Source organism: Dama dama, chromosome 30 (assembly GCF_033118175.1).
Source record: "Dama dama isolate Ldn47 chromosome 30, ASM3311817v1, whole genome shotgun sequence".
Lineage (NCBI taxonomy): Eukaryota > Metazoa > Chordata > Mammalia > Artiodactyla > Cervidae > Dama > Dama dama.
Genome location: NC_083710.1, coordinates 7,211,780 through 7,232,914, shown reverse-complemented (window position 1 = coordinate 7,232,914; position 21,135 = coordinate 7,211,780). Strand labels below are relative to the sequence as shown.

At 37.5% G+C, this 21,135-nt stretch overlaps 1 protein-coding gene across 3 annotated transcripts in view; it reads right to left on the bottom strand.

The window, feature by feature from the left end:
* DIAPH3 (diaphanous related formin 3) overlaps positions 1 to 21,135 on the bottom strand; it is a 535,934-nt gene that overhangs the window by 262,295 nt on the left and 252,504 nt on the right. For all 3 annotated transcript variants that reach the window (XM_061133813.1, XM_061133815.1, XM_061133814.1), the window contains 2 exons: positions 16,916 to 17,010; positions 11,917 to 12,018 (listed from right to left, as the gene is read on the bottom strand). In XM_061133813.1, coding sequence (XP_060989796.1) covers positions 11,917 to 12,018; positions 16,916 to 17,010 — 197 coding nt within the window. The remainder of the gene's footprint in view (positions 1 to 11,916; positions 12,019 to 16,915; positions 17,011 to 21,135) is intronic.

Below are 21,135 nucleotides of genomic sequence, written 5' to 3'. Positions count from 1 at the left end.
AGCCAACAGGACAGTATGGAGGCTACGTGGTTAAAGCTGAGTTAGCCAGAGGAGAGTGGTAGAAAATAAGCACAGAACATCAGGGCCCTGTCACATATGCAGAAACTTGTCACCGATAGCGAAGACTTAGGCTCCTCCTCCAAGGTGGAGGCCAGTACGAGGTTACAGGGAGAGACAAAGCCTTCTCCACCTAATGTCACTGCCTGCTTACAGGTGTGCTCAGTCGTGCCCGACTCCCTGCGACCCCGTGGACTGTGGCCCACCAGTCTCCTCTGTCCACGGCATTTCTCAGACAAGAACACTAGAGTGGGTTGACATTTCCTTATGTCACTAGCTGCTATGTTAAGAACAGAATGCAGTGAAGATGAGTTGACATAGATATCATTTCTTAGTGCTCGCTTCGGCAGCACATTTACTAAAAAAAAAGATATCATTTCTTAGTATTATCAAATTATTTCACAACATTTTACATTTATACACGCCTATAAGATAGAACATAAACAATACAATGTACCTTTTGCTAACACATGAAAAAAGTGGTCAGACCAATACAAATTACAGTTGAAAATTCAAACTTTTTGAGAAACTCACGAGAGCAACTCAACGAAACAGCATATTATTCTGATCATGCTGTGTTTTTATTAGTTCTCATAAATTAAAGAATTAAAGAGTTATTTAACATAGCTGACATTCTACTAATTTCAGGGGAATAAGGGTAACAAATACTCATAAGAGAATTCATTCAGAGTTCAATTCCACTTATCCTCCCACTCTACAGAGAACACAACCGGTAGTACATGAGTGAATTTTCCCATTAATGACAGGATTTGATATTACTATTTTGATGTATATTTGAACTAAATGAACTCAATCCCTTGAATAAACAAGAGCTACTGTATCATAGAATATGTCTGCACACTTCTGGCATTTTAACTTTATCTTAGTTCATAATATAGGCACTATACATTTTTTACTGATATATTAGAAATCACTCCATTTTCCTTCATGAGAGCAAGATCTGCAGGCAAAAGTAGTTTTTTCTTTCTTTTCACAGATACATATTCCACAACCACTGTTCTCATGACCACCAGCTTCTTTCCAAAAGTCCCTGATGAATTATATCCCACAAATGCCAAACAGCCCTCTCGCCCTGCCTCATGCTTAGCTTTTGAAACAAACTGCAATAGTGTCATATCAAAAAATCACCTTGTACAATTCCCTAGACCAGGGATTACAATTTTCCTCAGAGAGGTGGTAACCAGCAGCAAAAACAAATAAAACCTTGCAGATGATGAGTCCCTCTCCAGGGAGAAGACTGAGATAAACAGTCAGGTTTGCATATTTTGCTGTGCCCTCACGGCCTCCTGTGTTACATTTCTGATTCATACCCTGGGTGATCTCATCTAGCGCCAGAGCTTTAAATTCCACAAGTATGTGACTAGCTCCCGAATTTATGCCTTCAGCCCTGACCTCCAGCTTACATCCCAACTGCTTTCTGCATAGGTCCACTCACAAGTCCACAGATGTTTTAAGTGATCTTCCCTCCCTGAGTCTGCTTCTCTCTTGAGTCTTTTCCTTTTCTCTGGAAATAGGATCTCCTATCTATCTAACTGAACAAAGCAAGCACCTTGCGGTCATCCTGGACTCTTCTCATTCATTAAATCTGACCTATCAGATACCCTGGCTTCCCTAATTTTGAAATATTATATGGACTCTGCCCTTCTCACCATGGACACTGCCATCAAGCCAGCACCCTTTCTCACCTTCATTATTGTTATAGCATGTTAACTGGCCGCTGGCTTCAATTTATTCTCCTACCCCACCACCTGTTCCTCACACAGCTGCCAGAATAATCAACCTGACCTAAACCTAAGGCACAGACCAGATACTTTCACTCCTCCGTGTAAAGATCTCCAGTGATTTCCTAGCATGACGGCCGCCGGCCCACACTCTGCCGGCGCGGTCCTGGGGCCTCCGTCTTCCCCTCTCCTGCTGCCCGCCCCTCCACCCGCTCTGCATCAGCCAGGCTCCCCTGCTCCAAACCCCACTGTCCCCAGAGCCCGGCGCTCTGCGGCCTCTGTCTGTGAGCGGTCCCCCGAGCCGGTCACTCAGGTGCTTGCTCAGAGGGGAGAGGCCCTCTCCAGTCATTGATCACCACCGCATGCTGAGGAGTCCCGAGGGCCACCTGACTCCACACTTTCATTTCTGTGTCTGGGTCACTGTACGCGACTACAGTGGAAGACCAAGGAGGAGGAAGAGGTGTGTTCCCTGCAACAAACTCAGAATCCAGAACACGGCCGAGCACACAGCAGGTGTCCAATAAATATTTGTCAAATAAATGTAGAAATGAGTGAATCACTGCTGAACCAAGCAGACAAGTATTGAAATGAAACACATGAGACAGTGGTTTAGTCACCAATATAATCTCAAGGTCTATATTCATCCATACAAGTCTGGTAATTCAGACCCATGTAAACCAAATGGCTAGTGGACATGAAGCCACTTCCTCAGAATCATCTAAATGAGAACTCAAATTAATATCAGAAATGTTTTGAAATATACTCAATCTACCAACAGTGAAGCCATGTTAAGTTAAACCAAAAAATAATCTCTAATTTTCAGTGAATTTCAGTATATTTGCCTAAATCAATAAATCTGTTATACATTATTTTATACTACCAAAAATCATGTAAGGAAAAGGTGTAAATGGCCTTTTAAGAGTTTTGTCAACATGTAGCTCCACCGTGTCATATGTCGGCAGAATTAAGAAGAAATCTGTGAGAGAAAAATCTTCAGAGAAAATACTAGGATGGGTGAAACAGAACTTTCTCTTACCTGATAACTGATGTTTAACTACTTAAACCTATAAAATTTCTGTAAGTTACACTAAAAATTCAAATGGCGTTGTGATCCTTTTGACTTGGACCACTGAATGAGATGAAAAGCAGAAACCAGATTGTAAGGGAAATGACAGCAGTATGACACGTCTGAAGAATTTCAGGCTACAGACCAATGACAACTGAAAGGAGGCTAAATTAATAAGCCTTAAACTAGGTGGAAGAAAGCCATCTGTAAGAGGGAGCCTATATTAAGTACTGGATCCTGGCAGAAACGTGTCAAGAAGGTTGCAAAGCAAACGCACAAGAATAGCTGAACAACAGCTGAATGTTTATCATCTTAAGAGAAGCAGACCTCTAAGATTTAAATAGCTATGGACAGAGTTATAACAGCTTATTATTCTAAACAAATGTCCTCCTGGATGGTGAAGGATTTGCAGATGAGGTTGCCAAAGTGCTGTCTAGAGCATACCGAAATGTGAAGGACCAGCACTGAAGGACGAAGGCAGCAACCGAAGACAAACAGGACTCCTATGTTCCAGGAGGAGAGACTGGGGATCTATGTCACTGACAGACAAGCCTGAAGACGAATTATTAAGGAGAAAAGGAAACAGTAATTACAAGAAGCCAAAATGGACTCTTAAAAGAAACTGATAATTCTGTGAAACATGAACGATTTTGTATCTGGACATTTGCAAAGCACTCCAAATAATCAACACTTGAATGAAAAAGAGGTGGATATTTTAAGTCTGGGAAAGCAATGACTCAGTGGACATATTCTTTCAGGTTCCACACCAATTCTGGTCAGTCTTTTCTGCAGTTGTTTCAATAAGCTATGATTCTTACACCAAATCACAATTTCCTCAATACCTTTTAGAAAATTCAATTTCTTCTGAGTACCAAAAGCAGCACTGTATAGGGCAGGTACCCGAGTATTCACAGACTTAAAACAGCAGAGCCTCATGAGCTAAAGAAGGAGAAAAGAGAAATAAGAAAAAAGTGGAGTAAGTCTACAAAGTGACTTAGTCTACAAAGTGACAAGTCTACAAAGTAGGTGGCAGAATCATATAGGGTGGTTATATTCCATTTTGAATACAAGTATAAATTCAGACTTTTATGCTCAAAATTGTTGGTTACTTGGTCTACTTTTAAATTAACCCATTCTTACCAAAGAAATAATTGGCCAGAGACTTATTTTAACAAAAATTAAAATCACTCTCTCAAAAGTACACAACATTTTCATTTCAGAATGTGATTTTTAAAAACAATTGTCTGTATCGTACCATAATGATGGCTATATGTCATTATATATTTGTCCAAATCCACTAAACGTACAACACCAAGAATGAACGCTAAGGTAATCGATGGACATTGAGCAATTATGATGTTTGTGTAGTTCATGAATTGTGAAAAATGTATCACTCTAGTGGAAGATATTGATAAAGGGGGAGGCTGTGCATGTGCATATAGAAAATCTCTGTAACTTACCCCCAATTTTTCTGTGAACTTTTTTTCTAATAATTGTCGATAATTTCAAAGTATTACAAATTTTTTATAGTCAGAAAACAAATTAAAAAGTAAAATATCAAAAACAATTCTTACTTCATTTTTATTTTACTATTCTTGCTATATATGTTTTCCCTCCTTTCTGTTCATCTCTTTCGTTTTTCACATATTCACTTAGCCTGTATGGTGTAGCCACCACGTACCGGAAGGTGGACCATGGATCAGGAATATAAAGATGAGCATGGTATACGTAAGCCTGTCAAAAATCCCAAGCATAAATGAAATCTGTGACATACTTATACTTCAGGGAAATAAGAACCATCTAGAGATAAGTACCCGGCATTATGATAACAAAGAGGAAGGATCCTGAATTATGCAAGGAATAACAGAAGTGCTAGAGAAAGAATTCCAGAGAGGGTTTCCCAAAGCAGAGAGGAGGGGCCCCAGGCTGTGGACGGGCCTGGGCGTGGGCCCTGAGAACTGGGCAAGTGGTCTAGGAGATGAAGCACAGGGCAGGCGAGACAGGAGGCAGGAGGAGCGGCTGGACTGTTCCTCAAAGACCTAAGGCTGGTGCCTGAGCGGGCAGGAAGGAGAGGCTCACAGAGGAAGTCTGAGGAAGCACTCGGGGTTGATGAGCATGTTCATTATCTTGATTATGGTGATGGTTTCACAAGTGTACTTATATCAAACGAATCAAATTCTACAAGTTTTAAATATATGCATTTTACTGTGTGCCAATTATACTTCAATGAAGTTTTTTTTGTTAGTTTTTAAGGCATTCTATTTTAAGAATTTTAGACACCCATGTAAAAGTTATAGGAAGCAAGCGAAGTAGCTTAGGGAATCAGTGAGGGACAGTCAGTGGCATTTCACTCATTCTACAACTTTACAGGATGTTCCACACCATGCAAGGAAAGACTTAATCAACTGCTATTTACATGTCCCTATTATGTGCAAAGGACTGAGCTCGTCCTAAATCACAGAACATTCCTTAAGTGAGGAACATGGATCTTCAATTCATTTTCATAATCAAACTTCAAAAATGTAGGATACAGAAGACATCATAAACATGGAAGGCCAAGTGAGAGGCAATAAGAAAATCTGTAAATATTTACAAAGGAATAACACACAGGTTATATAAGGAGCTTCTACAAACTATAATGAAAGAAAGATAATATAATAAAGTAAATCCAGGAAGAAGTATAAATAACCAATAAATATATAATAAACTGCGTCAATCTCATTTGGTAGCCTGTTAATATAAAGTGAAAAAAAAAAATCACAAGTGGAATAAAAAAGGTTATATTAAGTACTAGTGATGGCACAAGAAAAAAATCCTCATGTATATTGTTCATAAAAATATAAATTGACATAATTTCTAGAAGGGTAACTTGGCAGGAATGACCAAGATTAACAGAAGTTTTCACCTAGGAATTCAAATTCTGTGACTTTTACAAAGAAATAATAATATTAATCACAAAAGCTAACCCTTAAAAGAGTTTAGGATTACAAGAGGATTTACACATATCACTGCATCTATTTAATAGTCAGAAGAACGCAGTGGATGTAGACACTACTACTGGCCCTGTGGTTGGCAGAATCATGATTCCCCCAAATAGGGCCACATACTGATCCCCAAAACTTTTGAATATGTTAACTCACATGGCAGAAGGGACGTTGTGGATGTGATTAAATTAAGATTCCTGATTACCCTAGATTAGTGAATATGAACACAAGGTCCTTATGAGAGAGGAGGAAAGAGCCAGGGAAGGAGGCGTGCCGACAAAAGGAGCCGTGCGCGATGGCAGACCATAAGCAAGGGGCGTGCGCAGCCGCCAAGAGCGGGAGGGCCAGGAGGGGATCCTTCCCAGAGCTCTCAGAGGAACACAGCATTAATGACCGTCCCAGACTCCTGACCTCCAGGATTCTAAGACACTAAATGTATTTCGTTTCAAGCCACTACGTCTGTGGGACTTTGTTACAGCAGCAACAGGAAACTAATGGAAGTTTCACAAACAAGGCAAGTGAGGTACAGGAAAATGAACAACTCCCCAAGATCACAAAGCCTGTGAGGCTGATGTAGGATTTAAACCCAAAGTTCATGCACATAACCTCTATAAAACGCTCCCTCCAAACACATATGCAAACAAGGTATGAAGAATTATTTTTTTTAAACCTGGGGGAAAACAAAAACTAACCATCCTTCATTAAGGAAATAGTTACAGAAAAAGTCAAAATATCAGTAAGTGGCACAGTGGTAAAGAATCCCCTGACCAATGCAGGAGACTTAGGAGACAAGGGTTCAATCCTTAGGTCAGGAAGGTCCCCTCAAGTAGGAAATGGCAACCTGCTCCAGTATTCTTGCCTGGAAAATTTCATGGAAAGAAGAGGCTGGCAGGCTATAGCCCACGAGGCTGCACAGAGTCAGACATGACTGAGCACAGCATGAAATATCATATAGGAATTCCAAAACATCACATCATAAAAACAAAATCTCCAAAACATATTTCATGGTGAAAAGTTTTAGAACAATGTGCAAATGAATATGCATACATTTGTAAATACAAAGAAATAGGATTGGAAAGCCAGCAAAACATTTAAAAAGATCATTTATATGGAATGCAGTGGGTAGTGAGATATAAGGAAACTTTTACATTGTATTCAATATTTTTATACATTATTTAAATGTTTTATAACAAGAATATTTACAAGTATTTTAAAATGAGGCATTTTTAATGGAAGGAAATTTGCATGAGCTTCTTACAACAGGTTTTGGTTAAAAATAAAAAAGTCTCTACTGCACAAAGTTTAAAAGCCCTGCCCTACAGTGACACCAAATGGTGGCAGATCAAAATACAGTACACAAACAAAACGTTTGTTCAATTTCTTATAAACACTACAATTCCTTTGAAGAATTGGAAGCTTAACAAAACTAAATAATGTGGAGACAAATACTCAAAAGCTTAGAATTTTTAATCAAAGAAGTTCTAGTATACCAAGCTTCAAATGCAACTTTTAGGCCTCTATCTAAGCTTCAGTTAAATCTTGTGATCCCATTGAGTATTTACATATCTTACTTCTCACACAGTTAACTGTACCACTGTGAGCACAGTGATTTTACCTAATGGCTTATTGATCAAAAGATGACTGCAAATATAAAAAAATACAGTCATACAACTAAAATCAGGTTCTTTCAACAGAAACCAGCCTTTGATGAGTAGGCAGTATTTGAGGGAAATAAACAAGGAGATACTAAGGCTGAAGAGAGGAAAAGTAAGGAATCCAAGAAAAAAGACAGCTAACTGATCCAATGAGTGAGAGTTTCTAAGAAGCACACTTTCCTTTTATAATATTATTGATAGAAAATTAAGCTGAATAAAGCATGAGACTAGGGCACTCCAAATATGAAACAATTTCTCAATAAAAAGTTTTATCCTGGACTGTCTAGGGAAAAGAATGTTTCAAATTTAAGCACACTGATTAGTATTCAATGTCTTCTGCCCAAAACCTAAAAAGTGAAACTAGCTCAGTCGTGACTGACTCTTTGCAACCCATGGACTATACACAGTCCATGGAATTCTCTAGGCCAGAATACTGGAGTAGGTAGCCTTTCCCTTCTCCAGAGGATCTTTCCAAACCAGGGATTGAACCCAGGTCTCCCACATTGCAGGTGGATTCCTTACCAACTGAGCTATCAGGGGAGCCCAAAACCTAAACCAACAAATAAAACCAGCTGTAAATTGTCTCATTCATTTCACATTACACAGAATGATATAAAGATGGACCACCTCTCAGAACACATCTCTAAAATAACAAAATATCACTTGACTAGCACACTTAGTCTCTCAGAATTAAATGACAGCTTGTTCAGACTATTTGATATGTTATTTTTCCCTTATGTCAAAATTTCCTGGAAAACATAGCTATCAGCCACAAAACAAGTCAATAATATCAATAAACTCCTAGGTCCTGAATTCAGAGCACTGGGTTATCAGTTCTAAAGGTACCAGCTATCACCATGTCAACACCACTACTAGACTACAAGGCGTCAACAGGGGCGCCCTGGAACTCCTGAGAACTGTCGGGCTCAAACTGGCCAAGGCTCAAGTTAGCAGGGCTGCAAGAATCAGTTCAGGGATGCACCTTAAGATTCTGAATTACCAGTGATTAACATAATTAAGATGAGCAATTAAATGTTTAGTACCATAAAAGTACCAAGATACAGCTCGCCTGCATTAAGACTATTTTTTAAAGAACAGAGATAAGATCAGGATTAAAGAACTTTGCTTCAATTTCAAGGGAGAAATAAATAAAAGTGGATATGGAAACTCCGTATTACAGGAAACGTGGAGAGAATATAGACATAGCAAACGGTTTAGTTGTTTAAAGAAAACATAAGGGACATACAATTTAATGGATATTCACACATTTCTGAATAGTATATCTGAATACCATACTCTATAGACCATAGAACCTGGGATACTTGTATGTAAGTAATCAACGACAAAATTAGAACATACTTCTAATTTACATGTTGTGTTTTATATATTGTATCTGGTATTTTGGGACACACCACGCAACATGTAGGATCTCAGTTACCTGACAAGGGATCAAACTCAGGGCCCCTGCATTGGAAGGTTGGAGTCTTAATCACTGGACAGCCAAGGAAGTCTCTATTCTACTTGGCCTTTAATTGACATTGATTACCAGCAATTTGGATGTGTTCCTTTCACAAACCGCCTTTCTATGAAACAGAAATAATGGAGACAAACACTGATGTCCAGGTAAGCTGGATTTTGTTTGTTTGTCATTTTACGTAATTCTTGTGTGGAATTAAAGCGGATTATATAATGCAAACAACTTTAGTGACTTTATCCACTGTATCAGATTTGAATGTTTATTTAAATAGAAAACATCTGTAATTCACATGAATCAAATTAATGAATTTACATAATTGGATAAAAGAAAAATGTAAACTGGCAATGAAAATAACTGCAGGGTTTTAACTGATTTCTATGAAAATGAAAACAATGCTAGAAATGACAGTATCAGTGCAGAACCTGAAGATGAAACAGTTAACACCAGTCTATCTATGGTGAAAACAAGTAAAAAGGCAAGTTTCGATCCTATTTGGGGTGGAACGACCACCTCTGACTCTTTCTTGTTTGTGACTGTGAAGATTTTTCAGCTAGAAATGATTAGCACTTTAAATATAGGTTTAGTCAATAAGTAAAGGTTTTTCTACAAGAGCAAAGTCTTGTAGGAATCTGCAGTTTAGTTTACCTCTAGTTAGCAGCCCATCTTCAATATATACACAAGTATACTAAGCTTATAACTTTAAAAATGAAACAGCATTATAAGAATCTTTAAAAAATATACATGGTAATTATAATCAATTTCTTAAAACCAACAAATTATGGTATCATTTATACAATGTTGATAAACTGAAAACACATCACTCTTTAATGAATGAGTGAACTCACTGAGTTTTTAAATTAGAAAGAACAGAAAACGTCAGGCATCACACGTGGTTCATCATTTTGGGGGTAACTCTCAGCTGTTTAAAACTTTAGGCACGTTTTCCTGTCTTTGGGCGATGCATGGGGGTTTGAGAAATAGTGACAGCCAGATTGAAAATGGTGAAAAACTGGAATGGAAAAAAAGATGAAGTGAAGAATATTACTATTTGCTACCCCCTACCCCCAGAAAAGAGTATATAAAAACTTCACATTTTTCTTCAATTGTCTTTCTCCTTTCTTCATCAAAACAAATATATTTTAAGATGTTAGTGTAACACAAACCAGAACGTGAAACAATATTTTTAGAAATGTTCATAATCAACAGATAATAGCGGATGGTTTTCAACAGTATCACTCTAGCGCTCTATATCCCATTTGTAGTCAGGTATGATCAGCATGGAATGTGTAGAGTCAAGGTCAAGTTTGCATTGACATGTCCTGAAACTATTTCTGTCTTAAAATCAAAATTATCATGTCTAAAGCCCTGGTACCTGGGAATATACTTATTTTAACTTTCTGACCCCTCTGAGTACAATACTTGTAAGTCATGCCTCTTTGATGTGAACCCTGGTTTCTCAAAGGCAGGCATAACCTGACTATTTAAATAAACCTAAAACATCTGCAAGTTAGAGTTCATTCTTCTGTGACAATCACCAGGAAAAACATGAGAGTAGTTTTAAATCTCTGTGATGATATGCAACATAAAGAGTTTCTTGGTAAGTAATATTTTCATATAAGTTTGCGTTTCATATTTAACATGGATAGGAATATTTCAAAATTGTAATTTTACATCCTATGATTTTCATTCAAGAGTCAAAAAGGATGAGCAAACATCAAAAATCTAAGCAACTTGTGGTTAAAAATGTAACGCAAATTCTCCCTTGTCTCATATGGAAGATATTGTGTCACACAGGGAACAAGAGACTGATCAGGTGACAGAAAATAAACAAGAAAATAAAGAAAAAAAGAGAGAGAGAGAGAGAGACAAGAGGATAAAAGAGCTGTCTGGAGAGACTCTAGTAAAAAAAAAATAGCATTTTTCTAAAAATAATGTTTAAAAGTTTTATAATAAAAATTGTAGGGCTATGAACAGGAAAAACCTGTCTTTTTTTTCTTTCTAATCTGACTCTGTGAACTTTGGGGGCAGGGGAGTCACTGCAGGGAGGGCTGAGTAGACTGGATTTATGAAGAGACAGGAAGAAGTTTAAGTGTCAGTAACACGCCAAATAATAGTCTGCAAACACAGTCCTTCAGTCATCCAACCTGAGCCTTCCGAATTACATAAATATAACACTATCACGTCCCTGGAGGTTGGTAATAATATAGCTGAAGACTCAGGGGAAAAAATCTTATATAATAAAAAAAAAATGAAATAGTACTTCAAACATCATCATGATGGCTGAAGTACCCAACGTCAACATGATAATTTAATGGTAGAAGGTAAGAGCAGGAGAAAAGAAAACTTGATAAAAACCTTAAATTCAAGTTGCAATAGAGCTAACATGTAACACTGGAAAGTCTTTTTTCATCTCTTTAGATCCCAACTTCTATAAAATAGGAGGCTGGAAAAAGATGATTATCAAGGAGTCTTGAAGATTTTCTAAAACACATTAATTTTTTCATCCTCATTTCCAAAGAGAAACTATATTTCTAATTTTGGAGTCTAAAACATGAGATGAAATGAAGTGAATGATTAGAATGAGAAAGTGAAGCTACTCTTGCAATATGCTGGAATATACAGCTCTAGAATAAAGCACAAATACACTCCAGTCATAGGAGTGCAGGTTTCATTTTACATTTTCATATTAAATAGAAAAGATAAAAAAGTCACATTTATGCTTTTGAAAAAACTCCTTGGACTTCATTTATGGCTAGAATTTCAACATATTTTAAAACCAACATAACTTCCCATAAATATCCTCAGGTTAAGAAGAAACGCAAGGTGGACATTAAACATCTGTGAACAGCAACGAGGTGAAAAGCCTTACATTCTCTTTTCTCTGCTCACAGTACAGAGGTCCCCTCCAAAGCGAGCTGACAGGGTACTTACTCACCACAACAGCAAACTGCTCGGGTTCACATAAGTTGCTATATTCACTCTGGTACTGAGACAGTGAATTCAACTGTTCTTGATCGGGAAGATGTTTTATTAAGTTCTAAAATTAAAACCAAAGGAAAATATCTTCATTAATGTGCTTCTTAAATTCTAGGAAAATTTATTAATAAACTGTGAGAAGGAAATCATTGACCAAGTTAATCTTCAGTTTTATTTCTAGTTAACTTCCCAAATACTAAGCCTTAAGCTTTAGTCTCTGTATCTTGAAAGCAACTAATTTTCCTCTTTTCTATCCAGGGTTATTACACATTCAAATCAAGCACTACTCAATGTTTATTTGATTAGCTATATAATTGAGAAAGGAAAATTCAACCTATACCAAAGAAACAGCTTTCTCACCTGGATAAATGTGATCAATTACATTTCAGCTATAGGGAATTAAATGTCAGAAATTTTCAGGCAAAGCCAAACATATTTTAGCACTTCACTCAGGGGTATAAAAGAGATCATATTGCTTCTAACAGGCAAGAGAAAGAATAGAAAAGAAATCAAGGGAATTTTAATGACAGCACTTGCAAGATTTAACCAATATGATTACAGTTTTAATAATAAAAATGAAGATATCTCTAAAACAAGACAAGGTAACTTTTCTGATGTGAAAGAAAACTTGAAAAGGCATTGAAGACACAGGATGATGAATGTTGCAGATAAAAGAATACAGAGAGAACTTAAGTTCCATGGCTGTAACGGCCCTTTGCCTCAATCATCTTCAGCTTAGAAAGGGAATACATATAATTATGCCTCCTTATTAGAACTTAAATGATTAAATCAACCCTTTGACAAAGTCTATATAGATGCTCTGTATCAAAATATGATTGACAATAATAGTATTATAGCAAATTAGTATATTGACATTAAAATTAAGAAAAAAAGAGTGGTTGGTGCTCACAACTGCAAATTACAGCAGAAGTAAACTCTGTACAAGACCAAAGTCAAATTCAAATTATAACTAAACCTATATCATGCTAAATATGTTTAAGGAAAAAAAATCCCCAATGGTGTTATATTAGTTAAAAAATAATGTTAGAAATGTTATATATCAAAGAGTTAGATCAAAGAACAAGTTTTTCACTCACTGTGTACCTTTGGACAAAAACTTGATTGACTGGCCAAAAACAAACAAAAAAGTGGCAAATTTAAGATCATCTAAAAAAATATTCAACATTAATACTACCAAACTGAATAAAAACAATAAAAGAATATGATTTTCCCTTATAAACAGAAATTTCTCTCAGTAAAACTGCCTAAGACCAGAAGACTCAGTTATTAACAAAAGACTTGGTTTCTTTTAATCATTCTAGTTGACAGCTGACCTATTTATTACACTCAATTTCTTCAGCATCTTTTAGATAACCATAAAATCACCTTAAATATTTTTAGTTAACATATACTTACATTTTAATCTTTCATCACAAATTCATTACTTTTTCACTTCATTATTTTTGTTTTCTAAAGTAATAAAACTATTAGATTTGTAAAATTACAGGCCCAACTTTCCTTTGTGTTCCCCTTTTCATATTTCCCATCCCAAATTCCTTTCAAAATAAAGTCTTCAAAGTTGCCCCACACAGCTTTTCTCTCAGGATCCCTCTGCCTATATACATGCCATATTCACACTGGAAGGACTGATGCTGAAGCTGAGACTCCAATAGTTTGGCCACCTGATGTGAAGAGCTGATGCATTTGAAAAGACCCTGTTGCTGGGAAAGGCTGAAGGCAGGAGAAGGGGAGGACGAAGGATGAAATGGTTGGATGGCATCACTGCCTCCATGGACATGAGTCTGAGTAAACTCCGGGAGTTGGTGATGGACAGGGAGGCCTGGCGTGCTGCGATTTATGGGGTCGCAGAGTCGGACACGCCTGAGCGACTGAACTGGACTGAACTAATTCAACCTTTAAGGACCTTTACACACACACTCAGGCTCCCCTGGTGGCTCAGAGAGTAAAGAATCTGCCTGCATTGCAGGAGACCTGAGTCCAGTCCCTGGGTCGGGAAAATCCCCTGGAGAAGAGAACGGCAACCCACTCCAGTATTGCTGCCTGGAGAATCCCATGAACAGAGGAGCCTGGCGGGCTGCCGTCCATGGGGTCTCAGAGTCTGAAGTGACTGAGCGACTGACACACATGCTCACACACAGCCGCACACCTCACATACCATCTCGGTCTAACACTCTCTATACAGCCAGGTTTACCTTGTATTACAATCATACATATACAGTTATAATTATATATATGTGTGTATATATATATATAAATGCCATCTCCCTTGCCACACTATAAACTCCACAAAGCTAAAGTCTGTGTCTGATCAAGCCTATACCTGAGTGAGCCTAACACCATGCCTTCATATGGTAGGCACTATAAAATATGTGCTAAATTAATTAATGATTATTACAAAGTACTGCTTTCTCTATGCTCTGTTCAAAATAGGCAAGTTCTTCACTTTTCAATTGGAAAGTATTTTTAAAATTAAAAATAAGACTTCAAACAGCATGAAATTCTTATTTTTTAATGAATATATAAAGATTTTGCATATGTCCAAAGTAAATTTTTAGATTTTCAATTCATAAGATTGGTTTTATAATTAGTAAGTGTGGTAAGCAGAATGATGACCCAACCCCACTAAGAGATCCACATTTAATACCCAGAACTTATTAAATATTAACTTACACAACAAAGGGAACCAGGGTTTAAAATGGAATTAAGTTGCTATCAGCTGACCCTAAACTAGAGACATTATCCTGGATTACCCGGATGTGCCCAATGGAACCACAAAGGCCTTAAACGTGGAAGAGGCAGAGCACAACAGTAAGAGGAAGATGGGAACAGAGGACACCCCTACACGCCTCTCTGAGCAGAGGAACAGAGCTGCAAAGCCACTGGCTGAGAAGATGAAGGAGTGTGCCCACCAGCTCAGGAATGCGGGCAGCCACGAGCGGCTAGGAAGCAAAGCAAGCCTGAAGCCTCCAGGGAGGAGTGCAAGTCGGCCACACCTGGACTCGAGCACCGTAAGACCGCACCAGACTTGTTTTACAAAAACGCAATATATTTGTTTTATAGTAAGCCACTAAATTTGTGGTAAATTGTTAAAGTAGTAATAGAGAAGTAATATGTTAATAAATTATGTGGAACTGAATGTTCTTCGGACATGAATTTTAAAACCCAAACTTTTTTCCACTCAAACAACAAAAGACATGATCATGCAAAATATTCATATAAACAAGTTAAAAGCTACTGTGTAAATACAAATATTTATATATTTATAATATTTACAAATGCACTATAAAAACTACATATGCATTAAGTAGAAGCATTTTAGTGAAAGAACTTGGAAATCTACTCCCAGGAACAAAGCACATTCACGATCAAAAGGAATAAATACAAAAACTAAGAGAAACTGCTGGAGGAAAAACAGGCTTGAAGAAAGGCTGCTACGTTAGGCAGTTTAAGAGTCTGAGACTTAGCACAAGTCACTGATGGGATTATATATTAACACCACATTTAGAAGACAGGACAGAAAAAACCAAGAACTTCCAAGGATACCATTTATTGATGGGTTAAAACATTTAGAATATTTTTAATTAGTTGTTAACACTAACAAATAACATTTGGTTTCTTTTTATCACTAAAGAATATGTTTCTAAGTATGTTGTTGTAAGAATAAAGGTAACAAACTAAAGATAACATTCTCTCAAATTTGCGGTTTGCTTCTCCAACGTTAAATTCTGTCAAGACCAGTATTAATGGTAGCTCACATAGAATTCAGGAAGCAATTCTGCCAACAGGGTACAAACATTTGTAAAATAATCCTATGAGTAAAAACTATTTTAAAAATCTTCCAGCCTTCTGAATGACTCAGAATACTATGCAAAAAATGTCTAGTATTCACAGAAACACAAATGACTCAAGTAAGGGTTGTTAGTAATGGTAACTCTAAATAAAGAGAAAACTCCCTCAATCTTCTTGACCAAACAAAAATACAACTTTAAAAGACATACAAGCCCAAGAAAATCATATTCTATAAGGATCATAAAAATAAATTTAAATTAGCATATTATTAGACTTAACTGCAAAAAAAAAAAAAATAAACATACATGTAAAAGGAAACAATCTGCCTTTCAGAAACAGTCATTTAAAATAACTGAAATGTAATCATTTGATAGCATTATATTAAGTTTGCAAATAGCCAGAACATGGAAGCAACCTGGATGTCCTTATAAGGAAGCTGTGGTATATACACACCATGGAATATTACTCAGCCATTAAAAACAATTCATTTGAATCAGTTCTAATGAGATGGATGAAACTGGAGCCCGTTATACAGAGTGAAGTAAGCCAGAAAGATAAAGACCAATACAGCATATTAACGCATATATATGGAATTTAGAAAGATGGTAACAATAACCCTATATACAAAACAGAAAAAGAGACACAGATGTACAGAACAGACTTTGGGACTCTGTGGGAGAAGGCAGGGATGGGATGTTTTGAGAGAACAGCATCAAAACATGTATATTATCAAGGGTGAAACAGATCACCAGCCCAGGTTGGATGCATGAGACAAGTGCTCAGGGCTGGTGCACTGGGAAGACCCAGAAGGATGGGATGGGGAGGGAGGCGGGAGGGGGGATTGGGATGGGGAACACATGTAAATCCATGGCTGATTCATGTCAATGTATGGCAAAAACCACTACAATATTGTAAAGTAATTAGCCTCCAACTAATAAAAACAAATGAAAATATAAAATAAAAAAAAAAAGAGAGAGAACATGCAAAGCTCTATCTCCTGGCAACACAGAAGTTATGCTAAAAGTAATTATGCAGCGAAGATTTTCCAGTTGAATGATTTGGTTTAATAATTTTGCTTCACTTACAGATTTCTGCTTAATGAGAAGCCTGCAATGAAATATAGGAATTTAAGCTCTCTGTTTGTTTACCTGAATCATAGACTCTGCCAACCGTGCTTCATCCACTTCCAATATCATCATTTTGATTTCCTCATATGGCACCCGGAAAGAGCTCAGGAAGATTGCTAAGAGGAGGGGAAAAAAAGAGCCATAGTAAAGAAGGTGAGAATAGAATATTTTTTAAATTTATTTATTTTTAATTGAAGGATAACTGCTTTACAGTATTGTAAGAAAAGAATCTGAGATGTACTTCTACATATAAAATAAAAAATGATTCATAAAAAGAGAAATTTTAAATATTCAATATAATTACTGTGGAGGAATCTTTCAGTAACACATTTTTTTACTCTTCCCCAGTTTTAGAACTACATTTAAACAACAGTTCTATATTATTATGTTGGTTTTGAGGATGATTTTTAATGCTTAGTATTAGCCTAATATAGGAATGGTACCAATTTTGATGTGATTTTTTAAAAAACTGAAATGGCTTAGTATACTATAGAGGTATCATATTGTAATGAAAAGAACCATAAAACCCCAATATGTACACATAATATTTATCTAGACGTGTGTGTTATTAGTCTACATATCTTCTGCCCTTACTAAATAGTTTTAAAAAACTTTTTTCAGAAAACTGCTTAACATATGACCCAGCAATGCCACTACTGAGCATACACCCTCAGGAAACCATAATGGAAAAAGACACACGTACCCCAATGTTCACCAAAGAACTATTCACAATAGCCAGGACATGGAAGCAACTTCCATGTCCATTGACAGATGAATGTATAAAGAAGTTGTGATACATAGGCACAATGGAATATTTCTCAGCTATAAAAAGAAATGCAATTGAGTCAGTTCTAATAAGGTGGCTCAACCTACAGCCTATTATATAGAGTGAAGTAAGTCAGAAGGAGAATGACAAATATCACACACTAATGCATGTCTATGGACTCTAGAAAGCTGGAACTGATGATCCTATTTTCAGGGAAACAAAGGAGATGCAGACATAAAGGTCAGCCTTTTGGACACAGTGGGGAAAGGAGAGGGTAAGACGATTTGAGAGAGTAACACTGAAACACACATTTCCAGATATAATAAAGAGCTAGTGGGAATCCGCTGTGTGACGCAGGGAGCCCAATGTCAGTGCTCCGTGAGAACCTAGAGGGCTGGGGAGGGAGGGAGGCAGAGGGGGTTCAGGAGGGAGGAGACGCATGGACACCTATGGCTGATTCATGCTGACGTGTGGCAGAAACAATCACGACGTTGTAAAGCAATCACCCTCCAATTAAAAACAAAATTATACTAAAACAAAAACTCTGCTAAGCAGTGCACAACACTTTTACAAGTCATAAGAGCATCCTAATGTTCAGACAATATGTCAGAGAAATACATTCTGCATATAACTAAAGTTTAAATATGCAATCAGTTAGTCAGTCAGTTCAGTCGCTCAGTCGTGTCCGACTCTTTGCAACCCCATGAATCGCAGCACACCAGGCCTCCCTGTCCATCACCAACTCCAGGAGTTTACTCAAACACATGTCCATCGAGTCCGTGATGCCATCCAACCATCTCATCCTCTGTCGTCCCCTTCTCCTCCTGCCCCCAATCCCTCCCAGCATCAGAGTCTTTTCCAGTGAGTCAACTCTTCGCATGAGGTGGCCAAAGTATTGGAGCTTCAGCTTCGGCATCAGTCCTTCCAATGAACACCTAGGACTGATCTCCTTTAGGATGGACTGGGTGGATCTCCTTGCTGTCCAAGGGACTCTCAAGAGTCTTCTCCAACTCCACAGTTCAAAAACATCAATTCTTCGGTGCTCAGCTTTCTTCACAGTCCAACTCTCACATCCATACATGACCACGGGAAAAATCATAGCCTTGACCAGACAGACCTTTGTTGGCAAAGTAATGTCTCTGCTTTTTAATATGCTGTCTAGGTTGGTCATAACTTTTCTTCGAAGGAGTAAGCGTCTTTTAATATCATGGCTGCAGTCACCATCTGCAGTGATTTTGGAGCCCAGAAAAATAGTCTGACGCTGTTTCCACTGTTTCCCCATCTATTTCCCATGAAGTGATGGGACCAAATGCCATGATCTTAGTTTCCTGAATGTTGAGCTTTAAGCCAACTTTTTCACTCTCCTCTTTCACTTTCATCAAGAGGCTCTTTAGTTCCTCTTCACTTTTTGCCATAAGGGTGCTGTCATCTGCATATATGAGAGATTATTCATATTTCTCCCGGCAATCTTGATTCCAGCTTCTGCTTCTTCCAGCCCAGTGTTTCTCATGATGTACTCTGCATATAAGTTAAATAAGCAGGGTGACCATACACAGCCTTGATGTACTCCTTTTCCTATTTGGAACCAGTCTGTTTTTCCACGTCCAGTTCTAACTGTTGCTTCCTGACCTGCATATAGGTTTCTCAAGAGACAGGTCAGGTGGTCTGGTATTCCCATCTCTTTCAGAATTTTCCACAGTTTATTGTGATCCACACAGTCAAAGGCTTTGGCATAGTCAATAAAGCAGAAATATACATTTTTCCAGAACTCTCTTGCTTTTTCGATGGTCCAGCGCATGTTGGCAATTTGATCTCTGGTTCCTCGGCCTTTTCTAAAACCAGCTTGAACATCTGGAAGTTCATGGTTCACATACTGCTGAAACCTGGCTTGGAGAACTTTGAGCATTACTTTACTACTGTGTGAGATGAGTGCAACTGTGCAGTAGTTTGAGCATTCTTTGGCATTACCTTTCTTTGGGACTGGAATGAAAACTGACCTTTTCCAGTCCTGTGGCCACAGCTGAGTTTTCCAAATTTGCTGGCATATGCTTTCTAATATGCAATACTTTCACAGCATCATCCTTTAGGATTTGAAATAGCTCAACTGGAATTCCATCACCTCCTCTAGCTTTGTTCATAGTGATGCTCTCTAAATATGCAATACTAGAACACAAATTTTAATGGAAACTATCCAAATGGACTAGAAGGGATAAAATGCTATTTTGAGAAGTCAACATTATTTACATTTTTTTATACCCCACATGGGCTTCCCTGTGGCTCAGATGATAATCTGCCTGCAGTGCAGGAGACCTGGGTTTGATCTCTGGGTAGAGAAGATCTCCTGGAGAACAGATCTGTCTCCTCTGTCCATGGAATTCTCCAGGCAAGAATACTTGCAGCTATCCACTACAGTATTCTTCCACTATCCACTTCCATATACATGCACTAATTCCATGGACAGAAGAGCCTGGTGGGTTACAGTCCATGGGGTCAGAAAGAATCAGACACAACTGACCAACTAACACACTCATACCTCATAAATCTAATGTTCAAACCCAATGATCTTCTCAAAAGTTACTGAGGTGTATAAGAATATTTTCAGAGCATTAGATGTAATGTTTTACTGGTCCCCCCTTATTCTACTACTATTGTTTTTTCTCTCCAGTGACAGATGTTACTTCTTGAACACACTCACACCTCGTTATCACTACCCACTACGTTTATATACCAAACTTGTATCATTTTATCTGTAGGTATTTTCATATAAAAACACTATTTTTCATGAGATTGAGAAAACATGATCCTTCTTTCTTGGAGTAAGGCTATATTCCTAAGGATATCATGGATCAACTAGAAAGGAATAATAAGAACATCATTTGTGTTCTTATCATCAGCTTCATTCACACATATTGAACTCAACAGTTATAAATGTGGGATATGCTCCTAGAAATTATAATATGTATAATCTTCAATAATGTAAGAACAAGAAGGAACAAATGAGCTAAATGATACTGCAAAAGAGATTTATGGAATTACTAAGGGATAACCCATTAGCAGACACTAGAAAGCACAAAAATATAACACTTATGTGATCTTAAAGAGATAATTAATGAATAACTGATAGAGAGGGAATAAAATCTAAATCTGTACATCATGTACAGTTGCATATGTACTAAAGCAAGTTGCATATGATCCTAGGATTAAATGTAAACATTAATATGAAGTGAACTGAAGTGAAAGATGCCCAGTTGTGTCTGACTCTTTGCGACCCAGGCCAGAATTCTCCAAGCCAGAATACTAGAGTGGGTAGCCGTTTCCTTATCCAGGGGATCTTCCCAACCCAGAGATCGAACCCAGGTCTCCCACATTACAGGCGGATTCTTTACCAGCTGAGCCACAAGAGAAGTCCAAACATTAACATAGAGGAATACTAAAAGAAAGTGAACATGGGAAATTAGCTCATTTATGATTATAG